Genomic DNA, 21,381 nt, shown 5'->3' with positions numbered 1-21,381 from the left:
GTTTCATCTGACATCACGTGGACAAAGATAAGACCTTCTGGAGGAAATTTCTGTGGTCGGATGAAAAAAAACTGGAGCTGTTTAGCCACAATACCCAGCAATATGTTTGGAGGAGAAAAGGTGAGGCCTTTAATCCCAGGAACACCACACCTACTGTCAAGCATGGAGGTGGTACTGTTATGCTCTGGGCCTGTTTTGCTGCCAATGGAACTGGTGCTTTACAGAGAGTAAATGGGACAATGTAAAAGGAGGATTACCTCCAAATTCTTCAGGACAACCTAAAATCATCAGCCCGGATTTTGGGTCTTGGGGGCAGTTGGGTGTTCCAATAGGAAAATGACCCCAGACACGTCAAAAGTGGTAAAGGAATGGCTAAATCAGGCTAGAATTAAGTCCATTAGAGGAAGGTCATTTCTCCTCAAAAGTCCACTAGGGTAAGGTAGTGTCTCCTCAAGGGTCCATTTAAAGAAAGGTAGTTTCTCCTCAAAGGTCCATTAGAGGGAACGTAGTTTCACCTCAAAGGTCCATTAGAGGAAGGTAGTTTATCCTCAAGGGTCCATTAGAGGAAGGTAGTTTTTCCTCAAAGGTCCATTAGAGAAAGGTAGTTTCTCCTCAAAGGTCCATTGGAGGGAAGGTAGTTTCACCTCAAAGGTCCGTTAGAGGAAGGTAGTTTCTCCTCAAAGGTCCATTAGAGGGAAGGTAGATTCTCCTCAAGGGTCCATTTAAAGGAAGGTAGTTTCTCATCAAAGGTCGATTAGAGGAAGGTAGTTTCCCCTCAAAGGTCCATTAGAGGGAAGGTAGATTCTCCTCAAGGGTCCATTTAAAGGAAGGTAGTTTCTCATCAAAGGTCCATTAGAGGAAGGTAGTTTCTCCCCAAAGGTGCATGAGAGGGAAGGTAGTTTCTCCCCAAAGGTCCATTAGAGGAAGGTAGTTTCTCCTCAAAAGGTCCATTAGAGGAAGGTAGTTTCTCCTCAAAGGTCCATTAGAGGGAACGTAGTTTCACCTCAAAGGTCCATTAGAGGAAGGTAGTTTATCCTCAAGGGTCCATTAGAGGAAGGTAGTTTTTCCTCAAAGGTCCATTAGAGAAAGGTAGTTTCTCCTCAAAGGTCCATTGGAGGGAAGGTAGTTTCACCTCAAAGGTCCATTAGAGGAAGGTAGTTTCTCCTCAAAGGTCCATTTAAAGGAAGGTAGTTTCTCATCAAAGGTCGATTAGAGGAAGGTAGTTTCCCCTCAAAGGTCCATTTAAAGGAAGGTAGTTTCTCCTCAAGGGTCCATTAGAGGGAAGGTAGATTCTCCTCAAGGGTCCATTTAAAGGAAGGTAGTTTCTCATCAAAGGTCCATTAGAGGGAAGGTAGATTCTCCTCAAGGGTCCATTTAAAGGAAGGTAGTTTCTCATCAAAGGTCCATTAGAGGAAGGTAGTTTCTCCCCAAAGGTGCATGAGAGGGAAGGTAGTTTCTCCCCAAAGGTCCATTAGAGGAAGGTAGTTTCTCCTCAAAAGGTCCATTAGAGGAAGGTAGTTTCTCCTCAAAGGTCCACTAGAGTAAGGTAGTGTCTCCTCAAAGGTCCATTTAAAGAAAGGTAGTTTCTCCTCAAAGGTCCATTAGAGGGAAAGTAGTTTCTCCTCAAAGGTCCATTAGAGGGAAGGTAGTTTCACCTCAAAGGTCCATTAGAGGAAGGTAGTTTCCCCTCAAAGGTGCATTAGAGAAAGGTAGTTTCACCTCAAAGGTCCATTAGAGGAAGGTAGTTTCTCCTCAAAGGTCCATTAGAGGGAAGGTAGTTTCACCTCAAAGGTCCATTAGAGGAAGGTAGTTTCTCCTCAAAGGTCCATCAGAGGAAGGTAGTTTCTCCTCAAAGGTCCATTAGAGGAAGGTAGTTTCCCCTCAAAGGTCCATTAGAGGGAAGGTAGATTCTCCTCAAGGGTCCATTTAAAGGAAGGTAGTTTCTCCTCAAAGGTCCATTAGAGGAAGGTAGTTTCTCCCCAAAGGTGCATCAGAGGAAGTTAGTTTCTCCTCAAAGGTCCATTAGAGGAAGGTCGTTTCTCCTCAAAAGTCCACTAAAATAAGGTAGTGTCTCCTCAAGGGTCCATTTAAAGAAAGGTAGTTTCACCTCAAAGGTCCATTAGAGGAAGATAGTTTCTCCTCAAAAGTCCATTTAAAGGAAGGTAGTTTCTCCTCAAGGGTCCATTAGAGGAAGGTAGTTTCTCCTCAAAGGTCCATTAGAGGGAAGGTAGTTTCACCTTAAAGGTCGATTAGAGGAAGGTAGTTTCTCCTCAAAGGTCCATTTAAAGGAAGGTAGTTTCTCATCAAAGGTCCATTAGAGGAAGGTAGTTTCTCCCCAAAGGTGCATGAGAGGGAAGGTAGTTTCTCGCCAAAGTTCCATTAGAGGAAGGTAGTTTCTCCTCAAATGTCCATTAGAGGAAGGTAGTTTCTCCTCAAAGGTCCACTAGAGTAAGGTAGTGTCTCCTCAAAGGTCCATTTTAAGAAAGGTAGTTTCTCCCCAAAGGTGCATGAGAGGGAAGGTAGTTTCACCTCAAAAGTCCATCAGAGGAAGGTAGTTTATTCTCAAAGGTCCATCAGAGGAAGGTAGTTTCTCCTCAAAGGTCCATTTAAAGGAAGGTAGTTTCTCCTCAAAGGTCCATTAGAGGAAGGTAGTTTCTCCCCAAAGGTGCATCAGAGGAAGTTAGTTTCTCCTCAAAGGTCCATTAGAGGAAGGTCGTTTCTCCTCAAAAGTCCACTAAAATAAGGTAGTGTCTCCTCAAGGGTCCATTTAAAGAAAGGTAGTTTCACCTCAAAGGTCCATTAGAGGAAGATAGTTTCTCCTCAAAAGTCCATTTAAAGGAAGGTAGTTTCTCCTCAAGGGTCCATTAGAGGAAGGTAGTTTCTCCTCAAAGGTCCATTAGAGGGAAGGTAGTTTCACCTCAAAGGTCGATTAGAGGAAGGTAGTTTCTCCTCAAAGGTCCATTTAAAGGAAGGTAGTTTCTCATCAAAGGTCCATTAGAGGAAGGTAGTTTCTCCCCAAAGGTGCATGAGAGGGAAGGTAGTTTCTCGCCAAAGTTCCATTAGAGGAAGGTAGTTTCTCCTCAAATGTCCATTAGAGGAAGGTAGTTTCTCCTCAAAGGTCCACTAGAGTAAGGTAGTGTCTCCTCAAAGGTCCATTTAAAGAAAGGTAGTTTTTCCCCAAAGGTGCATGAGAGGGAAGGTAGTTTCACCTCAAAGGTCCATTAGAGGAAGGTAGTTTATTCTCAAAGGTCCATCAGAGGAAGGTAGTTTCTCCTCAAAGGTCCATTAGAGGAAGGTAGTTTCTCCTCAAAGGTCCATTAGAGGAAGGTAGTTTCTCCTCAAAGGTCCATTAGAGGGAAGGTAGATTCTCCTCAAGGGTCCATTTAAAGGAAGGTAGTTTCTCCTCAAAAGTCCACTAAAATAAGGTAGTGTCTCCTCAAGGGTCCATTAGAGGAAGCTCGTTTCTCCTCAAAAGTCCACTAAAATAAGGTAGTGTCTCCTCAAGGGTCCATTTAAAGGAAGGTAGTTTCTCATCAAAGGTCCATTAGAGGAAGGTAGTTTCTCCCCAAAGGTGCATCAGAGGAAGTTAGTTTCTCCTCAAAAGTCCACTAAAATAAGGTAGTGTCTCCTCAAGGGTCCATTAGAGGAAGCTCGTTTCTCCTCAAAAGTCCACTAAAATAAGGTAGTGTCTCCTCAAGGGTCCATTTAAAGAAAGGTAGTTTCTCCTCAAAGGTCCATTAGAGGGAACGTAGTTTCACCTCAAAAGTCCATTAGAGGAAGGTAGTTTATCCTCAAAGGTCCATTAGAGGAAGGTCGTTTCTCCTCAAAAGTCCACTAAAATAAGGTAGTGTCTCCTCAAGGGTCCATTTAAAGAAAGGTAGTTTCACCTCAAAGGTCCATTAGAGGAAGGTAGTTTCTCCTCAAAAGTCCATTTAAAGGAAGGTAGTTTCTCCTCAAGGGTCCATTAGAGGGAAGGTAGTTTCACCTCAAAGGTCGATTAGAGGAAGGTAGTTTCTCCTCAAAGGTCCATTTAAAGGAAGGTAGTTTCTCATCAAAGGTCCATTAGAGGAAGGTAGTTTCTCCCCAAAGGTGCATGAGAGGGAAGGTAGTTTCTCCCCAAAGGTCCATTAGAGGAAGGTAGTTTCTCCTCAAATGTCCATTAGAGGAAGGTAGTTTCTCCTCAAAGGTCCACTAGAGTAAGGTAGTGTCACCTCAAAGGTCCATTTAAAGAAAGGTAGTTTCTCCCCAAAGGTGAATGAGAGGGAAGGTAGTTTCTCCCCAAAGGTCCATTAGAGGGAAAGTAGTTTCTCCCCAAAGGTCCATTAGAGGAAGGTAGTTTCACCTCAAAGGTCCATTAGAGGAAGGTAGTTTATCCTCAAAGGTCCATCAGAGGAAGGTAGTTTCTCCTCAAAGGTCCATTAGAGGAAGGTAGTTTCTCCTCAAAGGTCCATTAGAGGGAAGGTAGATTCTCCTCAAGGGTCCATTTAAAGGAAGGTAGTTTCTCATCAAAGGTCCATTAGAGGAAGGTAGTTTCTCCCCAAAGGTGCATCAGAGGAAGTTAGTTTCTCCTCAAAAGTCCACTAAAATAAGGTAGTGTCTCCTCAAGGGTCCATTAGAGGAAGCTCGTTTCTCCTCAAAAGTCCACTAAAATAAGGTAGTGTCTCCTCAAGGGTCCATTTAAAGAAAGGTAGTTTCTCCTCAAAGGTCCATTAGAGGGATCGTAGTTTCACCTCAAAAGTCCATTAGAGGGAAGGTAGTTTATCCTCAAAGGTCCATTAGAGGAAGTTAGTTTCTCCTCAAAGGTCCATTAGAGGAAGGTAGTTTCCCCTCAAAGGTCCATTAGAGGAAGGTAGTTTCTCCTCAAAAGTCCATTAGAGGAAGGTAGTTTCTCCTCAAATGTCCTTTAGAGGAAGGTAGTTTCTCCTCAAAGGTCCATTTAAAGGAAGGTAGTTTTTCCTCAAAAGTCCATTAGAGGAAGGTAGTTTCTCCTCAAAGGTCCATTAGAGGAAGGTAGTTTCTCCTCAAAAGTCCATTAGAGGAAGGTAGTTTCTCCTCAAAGGTCCACTAGATAAAGGTAGTTTCTCCTCAAAGGTCCATTAGAGGAAGGTAGTTTCTCCTCAAAGGTCCATTAGAGGAAGGTAGTTTCTCCTCAAAAGTCCATTAGAGGAAGGTAGTTTCTCCTCAAAGGTCCACTAGATAAAGGTAGTTTCTCCTCAAAGGTCCATTAGAGGAAGGTAGTTTCCCCTTAAAGGTCCACTAGATAAAGGTAGTTTCTCCCCAGAGGTCCACTAGAGGAAGGTTGTTTTTCTCCTCAAAGGTCCATTAGAGGAAGGTAGTTTCTCCTCCAAGGTCCATTAGATGAAGGCAGTTTCTCCTCAAAGGTCCATTAAAGGAAGTTATTTTCTTCTTAAGGTCCATTAGAGGAAGGTAGTTTCTCCTCAATGCTCCATTAGAGGAAGGTCGTTTCCCCTAAAAGGTCCACTAGATAAAGGTAGTTTCTCCTCAAAGGTCCATTTGAGGAAGGTTGTTTTCTCCTCAAAGGTCCATTAGAGGAAGGTAGTTTCTCCTCAAAGGTCCATTAGAGGGAAGGTAGTTTATCCTCAAAGGTCCATCAGAGGAAGGTAGTTTCTCCTCAAAGGTCCATTAGAGGAAGGTAGTTTCCCCTCAAAGGTCCATTAGAGGAAGGTAGTTTCTCCTCAAAGGTCCATTAGAGGGAAGGTAGATTCTCCTCAAGGGTCCATTTAAAGGAAGGTAGTTTCTCATCAAAGGTCCATTAGAGGAAGGTAGTTTCTCCCCAAAGGTGCATCAGAGGAAGTTAGTTTCTCCTCAAAAGTCCACTAAAATAAGGTAGTGTCTCCTCAAGGGTCCATTAGAGGAAGCTCGTTTCTCCTCAAAAGTCCACTAAAATAAGGTAGTGTCTCCTCAAGGGTCCATTTAAAGAAAGGTAGTTTCTCCTCAAAGGTCCATTAGAGGGATCGTAGTTTCACCTCAAAAGTCCATTAGAGGGAAGGTAGTTTCTCCTCAAAGGTCCATTTGAGGAAGGTTGTTTTCTCCTCAAAGGTCCATTAGAGGAAGGTAGTTTCTCCTCAAAGGTCCATTAGAGGAAGGTAGTTTATCCTCAAAGGTCCATCAGAGGAAGGTAGTTTCTCCTCAAAGGTCCATTAGAGGAAGGTAGTTTCCCCTCAAAGGTCCATTAGAGGAAGGTAGTTTCTCCTCAAAGGTCCATTAGAGGGAAGGTAGATTCTCCTCAAGGGTCCATTTAAAGGAAGGTAGTTTCTCATCAAAGGTCCATTAGAGGAAGGTAGTTTCTCCCCAAAGGTGCATCAGAGGAAGTTAGTTTCTCCTCAAAAGTCCACTAAAATAAGGTAGTGTCTCCTCAAGGGTCCATTAGAGGAAGCTAGTTTCTCCTCAAAAGTCCACTAAAATAAGGTAGTGTCTCCTCAAGGGTCCATTTAAAGAAAGGTAGTTTCTCCTCAAAGGTCCATTAGAGGGATCGTAGTTTCACCTCAAAAGTCCATTAGAGGGAAGGTAGTTTATCCTCAAAGGTCCATTAGAGGAAGTTAGTTTCTCCTCAAAGGTCCATTAGAGGAAGGTAGTTTCCCCTCAAAGGTCCATTAGAGGAAGGTAGTTTCTCCTCAAAAGTCCATTAGAGGAAGGTAGTTTCTCCTCAAAGGTCCTTTAGAGGAAGGTAGTTTCTCCTCAAAGGTCCATTTAAAGGAAGGTAGTTTTTCCTCAAAAGTCCATTAGAGGAAGGTAGTTTCTCCTCAAAGGTCCATTAGAGGAAGGTAGTTTCTCCTCAAAAGTCCATTAGAGGAAGGTAGTTTCTCCTCAAAGGTCCACTAGATAAAGGTAGTTTCTCCTCAAAGGTCCATTAGAGGAAGGTAGTTTCTCCTCAAAGGTCCATTAGAGGAAGGTAGTTTCTCCTCAAAAGTCCATTAGAGGAAGGTAGTTTCTCCTCAAAGGTCCATTAGAGGAAGGTAGTTTCCCCTAAAAGGTCCACTAGATAAAGGTAGTTTCTCCCCAGAGGTCCACTAGAGGAAGGTTGTTTTTCTCCTCAAAGGTCCATTAGAGGAAGGTAGTTTCTCCTCCAAGGTCCATTAAAGGAAGTTATTTTCTTCTTAAGGTCCATTAGAGGAAGGTAGTTTCTCCTCAATGCTCCATTAGAGGAAGGTCGTTTCCCCTAAAAGGTCCACTAGATAAAGGTAGTTTCTCCTCAAAGGTCCATTTGAGGAAGGTTGTTTTCTCCTCAAAGGTCCATTAGAGGAAGGTAGTTTCTCCTCAAAGGTCCATTAGAGGAAGGTAGTTTCTCCTCAAAAGTTCCATTAGAGGGAAGGTAGTTAGACTTTGTTATTGTGTGTTTTGAGACCTGGGCCCATTTTGTTTGTCTGGATTTTGACCACAAAACTGTTGATCAATTGACAAACATGGACTTTGTTACACAAACAAACACACTTTGTGTGCGTTGCGTGCGTGTGTGTGTGTGTGTGTTTTAGATGTTTTCAACGTGGAAGTAACAACACTACTGCGTTGCCATAACATCAGCTGCCCAGCTCACATTACACACAAACACACACACGCACGCACAAACACACACGGACACACAAAGAAGACAATAACTGGCTCGTGTGACCTCCTGCAGAGGGTGGATCTTACATTCTCTTCTACCGCATTTCCAAATCCTTCTCAAAAACGCAGCACATGGTCAAATGTCAGCAGGCGAAGGTTCAACCCCTTGCACACATCACGTCATCTGATTGGCTGTGACCGACAGGAGGCCACGCCCACGCGGCAGGTGAAGGTGTCCAGGCGGCGGCGGCGGCGGGGAGGGGGTTAGTTGTCCCCTGCGCGATGACGGAGGCGAGCACGGGCCAGCGGGAGGAGGCCAGGCGGGCCTGCAGAGGAACCTCGAGACCGGACGAGAAGGAAAACCACGTACCTGTCAGGTCAGGTCAGGGCACCAACGCCGTCTCACACGCTTCAGCACAAGATGAATAAAAGACGTCTGTGTGCAGCTGTGACCTGGACATGGCGGCAGAGGAGCGTCCAGGATGTGCGAGGACAGCCAGCGAGCGTCTGCAGGCCGCCGAGGCCGAACATCAAGAAATGTCAGGATGCAGAAAAACAACTTTGGTCCGGTAAATAATATGACTATTTTTTAATTCTAATTATTATTACTGGGACTTTACTTATACTTTCATTTCAAGTTGATGATTATTGTAACTTCAAATAAACTTTTACAAGTCAATGTTTACCTTTATCATAATTTATATTTTAATTACAAGTTGATTATTTTAACTTTATTTATACTTTTATTATAAGAGTATGTTCACTTTAACTTTATTTATACTTTCATGACATGTTGATAATTAACTTTAACTTCACTTTTATTACAAGTCTGTGTTTACTTTAATTTTATTTATACTTGTATTACAGGTCTATGTTTACGTAACTTCATTTACACTTTTATTACAAGTTGATGATTACTGTAACTTAAGTTGTACTTTTGTTACTAGTTGATAAGTAGTATTGTAAATGTAGTATTTTGCAGTGTTGACTAATTAAGTTTTGGTCCACTTTCTATTTGCATAGCAACTGTTGTCATACACCTGACATACACCTGACATATACCTGACATATACCTGACTTATACTTGACATACACCTGTCATACACCTGACATAAATCTGTCATAAACCTGACATATTCCTGTCATACACCTGTCATATACCTGACATATACCTTCCATGCACCTGACATTTACCTGTCATATACCTGACATAGAGCTGTCATACACCTGACCTGACACATACCTGACATACACCTGTCATACACCTACCATATACCTGTCATATACCTGACATACACCTGACCTGACACATACCTGACATACACCTGCCATACACCTGCCATATACCTGACATACACCTGTCATACACCTGACATACACCTGTCATGTACCTGACATATACAGTACATGTCATATACCTGTCATAACATGATATATACCTGCCATTCACCTGACATATACCTGACACACCTGACATATACCTGTCATATACCTGACATACACCTGACATATACCTGACATACACCTGACATATGCATGTCATACACCTGACATATAGCTGTCATATACCTGACATACACCTGACATATACCTGACATACACCTGACATATACCTGTCATACACCTGACATACACCTGACATATACCAAACATACACCTGACATATACCTGGCGTACCTGTCATTCACCTGACATATACCTGACATATACCTGACATACACCTGACATATACCTGTCATACACCTGAGAGACACCTGACATATACCTGACTTATACCTGACATGCACCTGACATAAACCTGACATACACCTGACATACCTGTCATACACCTGACATATACCTGTCATATACCATACATACACCTGACATATACCTGGCGTACCTGTCATACACCTGACATATACATGTCATACACCTGACATATACCTGTCATACACCTGAGACACCTGACATATACCTGTCATACACCTGACGTATACCTGACTTATACCTGACATACACCTGTCATATACCTGTAATATACCTCACATATACCTGCCATACACCTGACATATACCTGTCATATACTTGACATACACCTGTCATATACCTGTCATATACCTCACATATACCTGCCATACACCTGACATATACCTGTCATATACTTGACATACACCTGTCATATACCTGTCATATACTTGACATACACCTGTCATATATTTGACATACGCCTGTCATATACCTGACTTATACTTGACATACACCTGTCATAAACCTGACACAAATCTGTCATATACATGTCATGTACCTGACATATACATGTCATGTACCTGTCATAAACCTGACACAAATCTGTCATATACCTGTCATATACATGTCATATACATGTCATGTACCTGTCATAAACCTGACACAAATCTGTCATGTACCTGTCATATACATGTCATGTACCTGACATAAACCAATACAGTGTAAATATTACTTATACAAATGCACAGTAAACCTATTCAAGTGATGTAAGTACACAGCAGCCAGTACACAGTATACCTAATCAAGTGTACTTATCCAAGTGATGCAAGTATACCTATTCACATGTACTGACGCAAATACACAGTATACTTATTCAAGAGTACTAATGCAAGTACACAATATACTTATTAAAGTGTACTGAGACAAGTCCACCGTATACCTAATTTAGTGTACTGACGTGAATACACAGTATACCTATTCAAGTGTACTGATGAAAGTGCACAGCATATTTATTGTACACAGTTTACTTATTGACGTGTACTACAAGAGCACAACATACATTTGAAAGTGTACCAAGCCGAGTACATATTAAAGTGTACTAATGCAAGTACACATGTGTAATTGTTCAAGTGTACTGACACAAGGAGTACTTCTAAAAGTGTACTAACACAAGTACTCCATGTGGGACACAGGTTGTGTAAGAATCAGTGGTCACTGTGCCCTGGTTGCTGTTTGCAGGTCCAAGACCTTAGACCCGACTCTGCTGACTCAGGTCCAGACGGAACTGGACTCCAAAGTGGAGAGGAAGAAGTCTCACTACAGTCAGGTCAGAGGTCACTCATTCAATAATAGTCGGACAGTTTTCTACTGCTACTAATACTCATATTATTATTACTACTACTACTTATAAAAGTTATACCACTACTACTACATTATATATCTACTACTACTATGACATTACTACTTCCACTCTTATTATTATTACTACTACTACTACTTATATTATTCCTACTACTACTTGTACTATTACCAGTACTACAACTTTGACTAGTTCTACTACTACTTCTACTATTACTATTACTTCTACTACTTATATTATTACTATTACTCCTACTACTTATATTATTACTGTAACGTTTACTGGTTCCATTACAATGTTTACTATTATTACTAATACTTCTGTCAACCAATAATACCACCTTAACATTTGAAAACCAAACAATTATACACTAGCTGTCCATGAGCAACTGCCAGTATACTAATACTACTACTACTACTACTACTACTACTACTACTGTTACTACTACTAAAACTACAACTACTACTACTACTACTGGTACTACTACTACTACTACTATCAGCGTGTACTCTAACAAGCGTTGTTGTGGGGTTGCAGCTGTCCAAGAGCAACTGTCAATACACTAAAGCTAGTACTACTACTGGTACTACTACTATGACTACTTCTACCACTATTATGACTACTTCTAGTACTACTATCAGCGTGTACTTTAATGAGCGTTATTGTGGCGTTGCAGCTGTCCAGGAGCAACTGCCAGTACTCTAAAGCTAGTATTATTACTAATATTACTACTGGTATTGTTACTACTATGACTACTACTACTACTACAACTACTACTACTACTACTACTACTGGTACTACTACTACTACTACTATCAGTGTGTACTCTAACGAGCATTGTTGTGACCTTGCAGCTGTCCAAGAGCAACTGCCAGTACACTAAAGCTAGTATTACTACTACTACTGGTACTACTATTACTATGACTACTGCTACTACTACTACTTCGACTACTACTATCAGCGTGTACTCTAATGAGCGTTGGTGTGGCGTTGCAGCTGTCCAAGAGCAACTGCTAGTACACTAAAGCTAGCATTACTACTACAACTACTGGTACTACTACTACTACTACTATGACTACTACTACTTTGACCACTACTATCAGTGTGTACTCTAATGATCTACGTTGTAGCGTTGCAGCTGTCCAAGAGCAACTGCCAGTACACTAAAGCTAGTATAATTAATACTATTACTACTGGTACTACTACTGGTATGACTACTTCTACTACTGTTACTACTACTACTATCAGCGTGTATTCTAACGAGCGTTGTTTTGGCCTTGCAGCTGTCCAAGAGCAACTGCCAGTACACTAAAGCTAGTATTACTACTACTACTGGTACTACTACTATGACTACTTCTACTACTATTATGACTACTTCTGGTAGTACTATCAGCGTGTACTCTAACGAGCGTTGTTGTGGCATTGCAGCTGTCCAAGAGCAACTGCCAGTACACTAAAGCTAGTATTACTACTACTACTGGTACTACTATTAGTATGACTACTGCTACTACTACTACTTCGACTACTACTGTCAGCGTGTACTCTAATGAGCGTTGGTGTGGCGTTGCAGCTGTCCAAGAGCAACTGCCAGTACACTAAAGCTAGCATTACTACTACAACTACTGGTACTACTACTACTATTACTACTACTACTACTACTACTACTACTACTACTACTTTGACCACTACTATCAGTGTGTACTCTAATGATCTACGTTGTAGCGTTGCAGCTGTCCAAGAGCAACTGCCAGTACACTAAAGCTACCAATACTACTGGTACTACTACTGCTATGACTACTTCCACTACTACTACTGGTACTACTAATACTACAACTGCTACTACTACTACTATCAGTGTGTACTCTAACGAGCGTTGTTGTTGCGTTGCAACTGTTCAAGAGCAACTGCCAGTACACTAAAGCTAGTATTACTTCTACTACTGGTACTACTACTATGACTACTTTTACCACTATTAGGACTACTTCTAGTACTACTATCAGCGTGTACTTTAATGAGCGTTATCGTGGCGTTGCAGCTGTCCAAGAGCAACTGCCAGTACACTAAAGCTAGTGTTATTACTAATATTACTACTGATATTGTTACTACTATGACTACTACTACTACTACTACTGGTACTCCTACTACTACTACTATCAGTGTGTACTCTAACGAGCGTTGTTGTGGCCTTGCAGCTGTCCAAGAGCAACTGCCAGTACACTAAAGCTAGTATTACTACTACAACTACTGGTACTACTACTACTATTACTACTACTACTACTACTACTACTACTACTACTTTGACCACTACTATCAGTGTGTACTCTAATGATCTACGTTGTAGCGTTGCAGCTGTCCAAGAGCAACTGCCAGTACACTAAAGCTACCAATACTACTGGTACTACTACTGCTATGACTACTTCCACTACTACTACTGGTACTACTAATACTACAACTGCTACTACTACTACTATCAGTGTGTACTCTAACGAGCGTTGTTGTTGCGTTGCAACTGTTCAAGAGCAACTGCCAGTACACTAAAGCTAGTATTACTTCTACTACTGGTACTACTACTATGACTACTTTTACCACTATTAGGACTACTTCTAGTACTACTATCAGCGTGTACTTTAATGAGCGTTATCGTGGCGTTGCAGCTGTCCAAGAGCAACTGCCAGTACACTAAAGCTAGTATTATTACTAATATTACTACTGATATTGTTACTACTATGACTACTACTACTACTATCAGTGTGTACTCTAACGAGCGTTGTTGTGGCCTTGCAGCTGTCCAAGAGCAACTGCCAGTACACTAAAGCTAGTATTACTACTACTACTTGTACTACTATTACTATGACTACTGCTACTACTACTACTTCGACTACTACTATCAGCGTGTACTCTAATGAGCGTTGGTGTGGCGTTGCAGCTGTCCGAGAGCAACTGCCAGTACACTAAAGCTAGCATTACTACTACAACTACTGGTACTACTACTACTACTACTATGACTACTACTACTTTGACCACTACTATCAGTGTGTACTCTAATGATCTACGTTGTAGCGTTGCAGCTGTCCAAGAGCAACTGCCAGTACACTAAAGCTACCAATACTACTGGTACTACTACTACTATGACTACTTCCACTACTACTACTGGTACTACTAATACTACAACTGCTACTACTACTACTATCAGCGTGTACTCTAACGAGCGTTGTTGTTGCGTTGCAACTGTTCAAGAGCAACTGCCAGTACACTAAAGCTAGTATTACTTCTACTACTGGTACTACTACTATGACTACTTTTACCACTATTAGGACTACTTCTAGTACTACTATCAGCGTGTACTTTAATGAGCGTTATCGTGGCGTTGCAGCTGTCCAAGAGCAACTGCCAGTACACTAAAGCTAGTATTATTACTAATATTACTACTGATATTGTTACTACTATGACTACTACTACTACTACTACTGGTACTCCTACTACTACTACTATCAGTGTGTACTCTAACGAGCGTTGTTGTGGCCTTGCAGCTGTCCAAGAGCAACTGCCAGTACACTAAAGCTAGTATTACTACTACTGCTACTACTACTACTTCGACTACTACTATCAGCGTGTACTCTAATGAGCGTTGGTGTGGCGTTGCAGCTGTCCAAGAGCAACTGCCAGTACACTAAAGCTAGCATTACTACTACAACTACTGGTACTACTACTACTACTACTATGACTACTACTACTTTGACCACTACTATCAGTGTGTACTCTAATGATCTACGTTGTAGCGTTGCAGCTGTCCAAGAGCAACTGCCAGTACACTAAAGCTACCAATACTACTGGTACTACTACTGCTATGACTACTTCCACTACTACTACTGTTACTACTACTACTATTAGCGTGTACTCTAATGAGCTATATTGTAGCATTGCAGCTGTCCAAGAGCAACTGCCAGTACACTAAAGCTAGTATAATTAATACTATTACTACTGGTACTACTACTGGTATGACTACTTCTACTACTGTTACTACTACTACTATCAGCGTGTATTCTAACGAGCGTTGTTTTGGCCTTGCAGCTGTTCAAGAGCAACTGCCAGTACACTAAAGCTAGTAGTACTACTACTATTACTACTGCTATGATTACTTCTACTACTACTACTGTTACTACTACTACTATCAGCGTGTACTCTAATGAGCTTTGTTGTGGCGTTGCAGCTGTCCAAGAGCAACTGCCAGTACACTAAAGATAGTGTTAATACTACTACTACTGGTACTACTATTACTACTACTACTTCAAGTACTGCTTTCGGCGCGTACTCTAACGAGCATTGTTGTGGTGTTGCAGCTGTCCAAGAGCAACTGCCAGTACACTAAAGCTAGTATTACTAGTACTACTACTGGTACTACTATTACTATGACTACTTCCACTACTACTACTGGTACTACTACTACTACTATCAGCGTGTACTCTTAACAATAGTTGTGGTGGTGTTGCAGCTGTCCAAGAGCAACTGCCAGTACCACAAAGCGTTTAAGGAGATCAGCAACGACGAGCACCTCAGACAAAGTAAGTTGGATCCTAAGGAAACTTCCGGAAAGTAGAAAAGAAACGTGAGCTGTGTGTGTTGTGTTGTGTTGTGTTGTGTTGTGTTGTGTTGTCGTTGTGTTTGTTCAGGTTACACGTGCGCACTACAGAAAGACATCCTCTACCAGGGACGGATGTTTGTGTCGGACCACTGGATCTGTTTCCACTCCAAAGTGTTTGGCAAAGACACCAAGGTGCGGCAATCAAGTCCCGCAACACAACTTATGTATGACACAACTTAAGATGACACAACACAACATGACACACCTTAATCCTATACAACGTGAAACGACTCCACTCGACACAACATGACACAACACATCATGACACAAAACAGCACGACACAACTCAACACGACACATCTCAACACGGCACACCATGACACAAATCAACATGACACAACTCAACACATCTCAACACAAATCAACATGACACAACATGACACCGCTCAACACAACACGACACAACATGACACAACTCAACACGACACAACACAATATGACACAACATTACACAACTCAACACAACATGACACAACTCAACACGTCACCACTCATCACGACACAACTCAACACGACACAGCATGACACAACACATCACGACAACTCAACTCAACACATGACACAACTCAACACAACACGACACAACTCATCACAACATGACACAATTCAACACAACCCAATACAACTCAACACAACATGACACAATTCAACACAACACAACACAACTCAACACAACACAACTAGACACAACTCAACATGACACAACTCAACACAACATGACACAGCTCAACACAACACGACACAACTAAACACGACACAGCATGACACAAATCAACATGAGACAACTCAACACAACATGACACCACTCAACACAACACGACACAACATGACACAACTCAACACGACACAACTCAACACATCTCAACACAAATCAACATGACACCGCTCAACACAACACGACACAACTCAACACGACACAACTTAACACGACACAACACGACACAACATGACACAGCTCATCACAACACAACATGACACAACTCAACACGACACAACACAATATGACACAACATTACACAACTCAACATGACACAACTCAACACGTCACCACTCATCATGACACAACTCAACACGACACAGCATGACACAACACATCACGACAACTCAACTCAACACATGACACAACTCAACACAACACGACACAACTCATCACAACATGACACAATTCAACACGACACAACACAATACAACACAACATAATACAACTCAACACAACATGACACAATTCAACACAATACAACACAACTCAACACAACACAACTAGACACAACTCAACATGACACAACTCAACACAACATGACACAACTCAACACAACACGACACAACTCAACACGACAGATCTCAACACGACACAGCATGACACAAATCAACATGACACAACTCAACACAACATGACAACACTCAACGCATCACGACACAACTCATCACGACACAACTCAACACAACTCGACACAACATGACACAACTCAACACAACTCAACACGACACAATATGACACAACATAACACAACTCAACACAACACAATATGACACAACTCAACACGACACAACTCATCTCGACACAGCTCAACACGACACAGCATGACACAACTCAACACAAAATGACACAACACGAGACAACTCATTACAACACAACACAACATGACACAATTCAACACAACTCGATACAACACGACATGACACAATCCAACACAACACACTACAACTCAACACAACACGACATGACACAACTCAACACAACACAACTCAACACAACACAACTCAACACGACACAACTCATCTCGACACAACTCAACACGACACAGCATGACACAACTCATCACAACACAACTCAACACAAAATGACACAACACGAGACAACTCATTACAACACAACACAACATGACACAACACATCACGACAACTCAACTCAACACATGACACAACTCAACACAACACAACACAACTCATCACAACATGACACAATTCAACACAACCCAATACAACTCAACACAACATGACACAATTCAACACAATACAACACAACTCAACACAACACAACTAGACACAACTCAACACGACACAACTCAACACAACATGACACAGCTCAACACAACACGACACAACTAAACACGACACAGCATGACACAAATCAACATGACACAACTCAACACAACATGACACCACTCAACACAACACGACACAACATGACACAACTCAACACGACACAACTCAACACATCCCAACACAAATCAACATGACACCGCTCAACACAACACGACACAACTCAACACGACACAACTTAACACGACACAACTCAACACGACACAACTTAACACGACACAACATGACACAGCTCATCACAACACAACACGACACAACTCAACACGACACAACACAATATGACACAACATTACACAACTCAACATGACACAACTCAATACGTCACCACTCATCACGACACAACTCAACACGACACAGCATGACACAACACATCACGACAACTCAACTCAACACATGACACAACTCAACACAACACGACACAACTCATCACAACATGACACAATTCAACACGACACAACACAATACAACACAACATAATACAACTCAACACAACATGACACAATTCAACACAATACAACACAACTCAACACAACTAGACACAACTCAACACGACACAACCAAACACAACATGACACAACTCAACACAACACGACACAACTCAACACGACAGATCTCAACACGACACATCATGACACAAATCAACATGACACAACTCAACACAACATGACAACACTCAACGCATCACGACACAACTCATCACGACACAACTCAACACGACACAACATGACACAACTCAACACAACTCAACACGACACAATATGACACAACATAACACAACTCAACACAACACAATATGACACAACTCAACACGACACAACTCATCTCGACACAGCTCAACACGACACAGCATGACACAACTCAACACAAAATGACACAACACGAGACAACTCATTACAACACAACACAACATGACACAATTCAACACAACTCGATACAACACGACATGACACAATTCAACACAACACAATACAACTCAACACAACACGACATGACACAACTCAACACAACACAACTCAACACGACACAACTCATCTCGACACAACTCAACACGACACAGCATGACACAACTCATCACAACACAACTCAACACAAAATGACACAACACGAGACAACTCATTACAACACAACACAACATGACACAATTCAACACAACTCGATACAACACGACATGACACAATTCAACACAACACAATACAACTCAACACAACACGACATGACACAACTCAACACAACATGACACAACTCAACACGACACAACTCATCTCGACACAACTCAACACGACACAACTCATCACAACACAACTCAACACAAAATGACACAACACGAGACAACTCATTACAACACAACACAACACAACATGACACAATTCAACACAACTCGATATGACAATTCAACACAACACAATACAACTCAACACGACATGACACAACTCAACACAACATGACACAACTCAACACGACACAAGTCATCAAGACACAACTCAACACAACACATGTCATCAAGACACAAGTCAACACGACACAGCATGACACAACTCAACACGATACGACACAACATGACACAACTCATGACGACACAGTGTTTGGCAAAGACACCAAGGTGTGACCATCACGTCCCCGCCAGCTTCTCGCACACACACACACACACACACACACACACACACACACACACACACACACACACACACACAGGATGTAGAATTAGGGGTGTGCTCACATGTCGTCTCACGGTGGCAACAACTTGTGTGTGTGTCCCGGCCAGATCGCCATACCGGTTATCTCCGTCACCCACGTCAAGAAGACCAAGACGGCCATCTTGGTGAACGCGGTGGTGATCGCCACCGCCAACGACAGAGTGAGTTGTCCTCCAGGAAGACCAAAGTCACCTGTGACTGACGACTGAAACTTGCCTGCAGCACGTCTTCGTCTCCTTCCTGTCCAGAGACAACACCTACAAGTTCCTCATGTCCGTCTGTCTCCACCTGGAGGTAAGTCGTAGTACTGTCTCCACCTGGAGGTAAGTCCCGGTACTGTCTCCACCTGGTGGTAAGTCCCGGTACTGTCTCCACCTGGAGGTAAGTCCCGGTGCTGTCTCCATCTGGAGGTAAGTCGTAGTACTGTCTCCACCTGGAGGTAAGTCCAGGTACTGTCTCCACCTGGAGGTAAGTCGTAGTACTGTCTCCACCAGGGGGTAAGTCCAGGTACTGTCTCCACCTGGAGGTAAGTCGTAGTACTGTCTCCACCTGGAGGTAAGTCCCGGTACTGTCTCCACCTGGTGGTAAGTCCCGGTACTGTCTCCACCTGGAGGTAAGTCCCGGTGCTGTCTCCATCTGGAGGTAAGTCGTAGTACTGTCTCCACCTGGAGGTAAGTCCCGGTGCTGTCTCCATCTGGAGGTAAGTCGTAGTACTGTCTCCACCTGGAGGTAAGTCCAGGTACTGTCTCCACCTGGAGGTAAGTCGTAGTACTGTCTCCACCAGGGGGTAAGTCCAGGTACTGTCTCCACCTGGAGGTAAGTCGTAGTACTGTCTCCACCAGGGGGTAAGTCCAGGTACTGTCTCCACCTGGAGGTAAGTCGTAGTACTGTCTCCACCTGGAGGTAAGTCCCGGTACTGTCTCCACCAGGGGGTAAGTACAGGTACTGTCTCCACCTGGAGGTAAGTCCCGGTACTGTCTCCACCTGGAGGTAAGTCCCGGTACTGTCTCCACCTGGAGGTAAGTCCCGGTACTGTCTCCACCTGGAGGTAAGTCCCGGTACTGTCTCCACCTGGTGGTAAGTCCCGGTACTGTCTCCACCTGGAGGTAAGTCCCGGTGCTGTCTCCACCTGGAGGTAAGTCCCGGTGCTTTCTCCACCAGGTGGTAAGTCCCGGTACTGTCTCCACCTGGAGGTAAGTCCCGGTGCTGTCTCCACCTGGAGGTAAGTCCCGGTACTGTCTCCACCTGGAGGTAAGTCCCGGTACTGTCTCCACCTGAAGGTAAGTCCCGGTACTGTCTCCACCTGGTGGTAAGTCCCGGTACTGTCTCCACCTGGAGGTAAGTCCCGGTGCTGTCTCCACCTGGAGGTAAGTCCCGGTACTGTCTCCACCTGGAGGTAAGTCCCGGTGCTGTCTCCACCTGGAGGTAAGTCCCGGTACTGTCTCCACCTGGAGGTAAGTCCCGGTACTGTCTCCACCTGGTGGTAAGTCCCGGTACTGTCTCCACCTGGAGGTAAGTCCCGGTACTGTCTCCACCTGGAGGTAAGTCCCGGTACTGTCTCCACCTGGAGGTAAGTCCCGGTACTGTCTCCACCTGGAGGTAAGTCCCGGTACTGTCTCCATCTGGAGGTAAGTCCCGGTGCTGTCTCCACCTGGAGGTAAGTCGTAGTACTGTCTCCACCAGGAGGTAAGTCCCGGTACTGTCTCCACCAGGGGGTAAGTCCCGGTACTGTCTCCACCTGGAGGTAAGTCGTAGTACTGTCTCCACCTGGAGGTAAGTCCCGGTACTGTCTCCACCTGGTGGTAAGTCCCGGTACTGCCTCCACCTGGAGGTAAGTCCCGGTGCTTTCTCCACCTGGAGGTAAGTCCCGGTACTGTCTCCACCTGAAGGTAAGTCCCGGTACCGTCTCCACCTGGAGGTAAGTCCCGGTACTGTCTCCACCTGGTGGTAAGTCCCGGTACTGTCTCCACCTGGAGGTAAGTCCCGGTGCTGTCTCCATCTGGAGGTAAGCCCCGGTGCTGTCTCCACCTGGTGGTAAGTCCCGGTACTGCCTCCACCTGGAGGTAAGTCCCGGTGCTGTCTCCACCTGGAGGTAAGTCCCGGTGCTGTCTCCACCTGGAGGTAAGTCCCGGTGCTTTCTCCACCTGGAGGTAAGTCCCGGTACTGTCTCCACCTGGAGGTAAGTCCCGGTGCTGTCTCCACCTGGTGGTAAGTCCCGGTACTGTCTCCACCTGGTGGTAAGTCCCGGTACTGTCTCCACCTGGAGGTAAGTCCCGGTGCTGTCTCCA

The 21,381-nt window shown here is 43.4% G+C and overlaps 1 protein-coding gene across 1 annotated transcript in view; it reads left to right on the top strand.

Moving 5' to 3' along the window:
* Positions 1–7,783: 7,783 nt before the first annotated feature.
* LOC133550580 (GRAM domain-containing protein 2B) overlaps positions 7,784–21,381 on the top strand; it is a 29,881-nt gene continuing 16,283 nt past the window's right edge. Inside the window, exons 1-7 of the mRNA XM_061896534.1 lie at positions 7,784–7,943; positions 8,013–8,135; positions 10,534–10,621; positions 15,147–15,216; positions 15,325–15,428; positions 19,162–19,254; positions 19,316–19,387. Of these exons, the coding sequence (XP_061752518.1) occupies positions 7,849–7,943; positions 8,013–8,135; positions 10,534–10,621; positions 15,147–15,216; positions 15,325–15,428; positions 19,162–19,254; positions 19,316–19,387 (645 nt within the window). The 5' untranslated portion in view covers positions 7,784–7,848. The remainder of the gene's footprint in view (positions 7,944–8,012; positions 8,136–10,533; positions 10,622–15,146; positions 15,217–15,324; positions 15,429–19,161; positions 19,255–19,315; positions 19,388–21,381) is intronic.

This window comes from Nerophis ophidion, linkage group LG01 (assembly GCF_033978795.1).
Source record: "Nerophis ophidion isolate RoL-2023_Sa linkage group LG01, RoL_Noph_v1.0, whole genome shotgun sequence".
NCBI lineage: Eukaryota > Metazoa > Chordata > Actinopteri > Syngnathiformes > Syngnathidae > Nerophis > Nerophis ophidion.
Note: the sequence above shows the minus strand (reverse complement) of the source record. Positions and strands in the feature narration are given on the sequence as shown.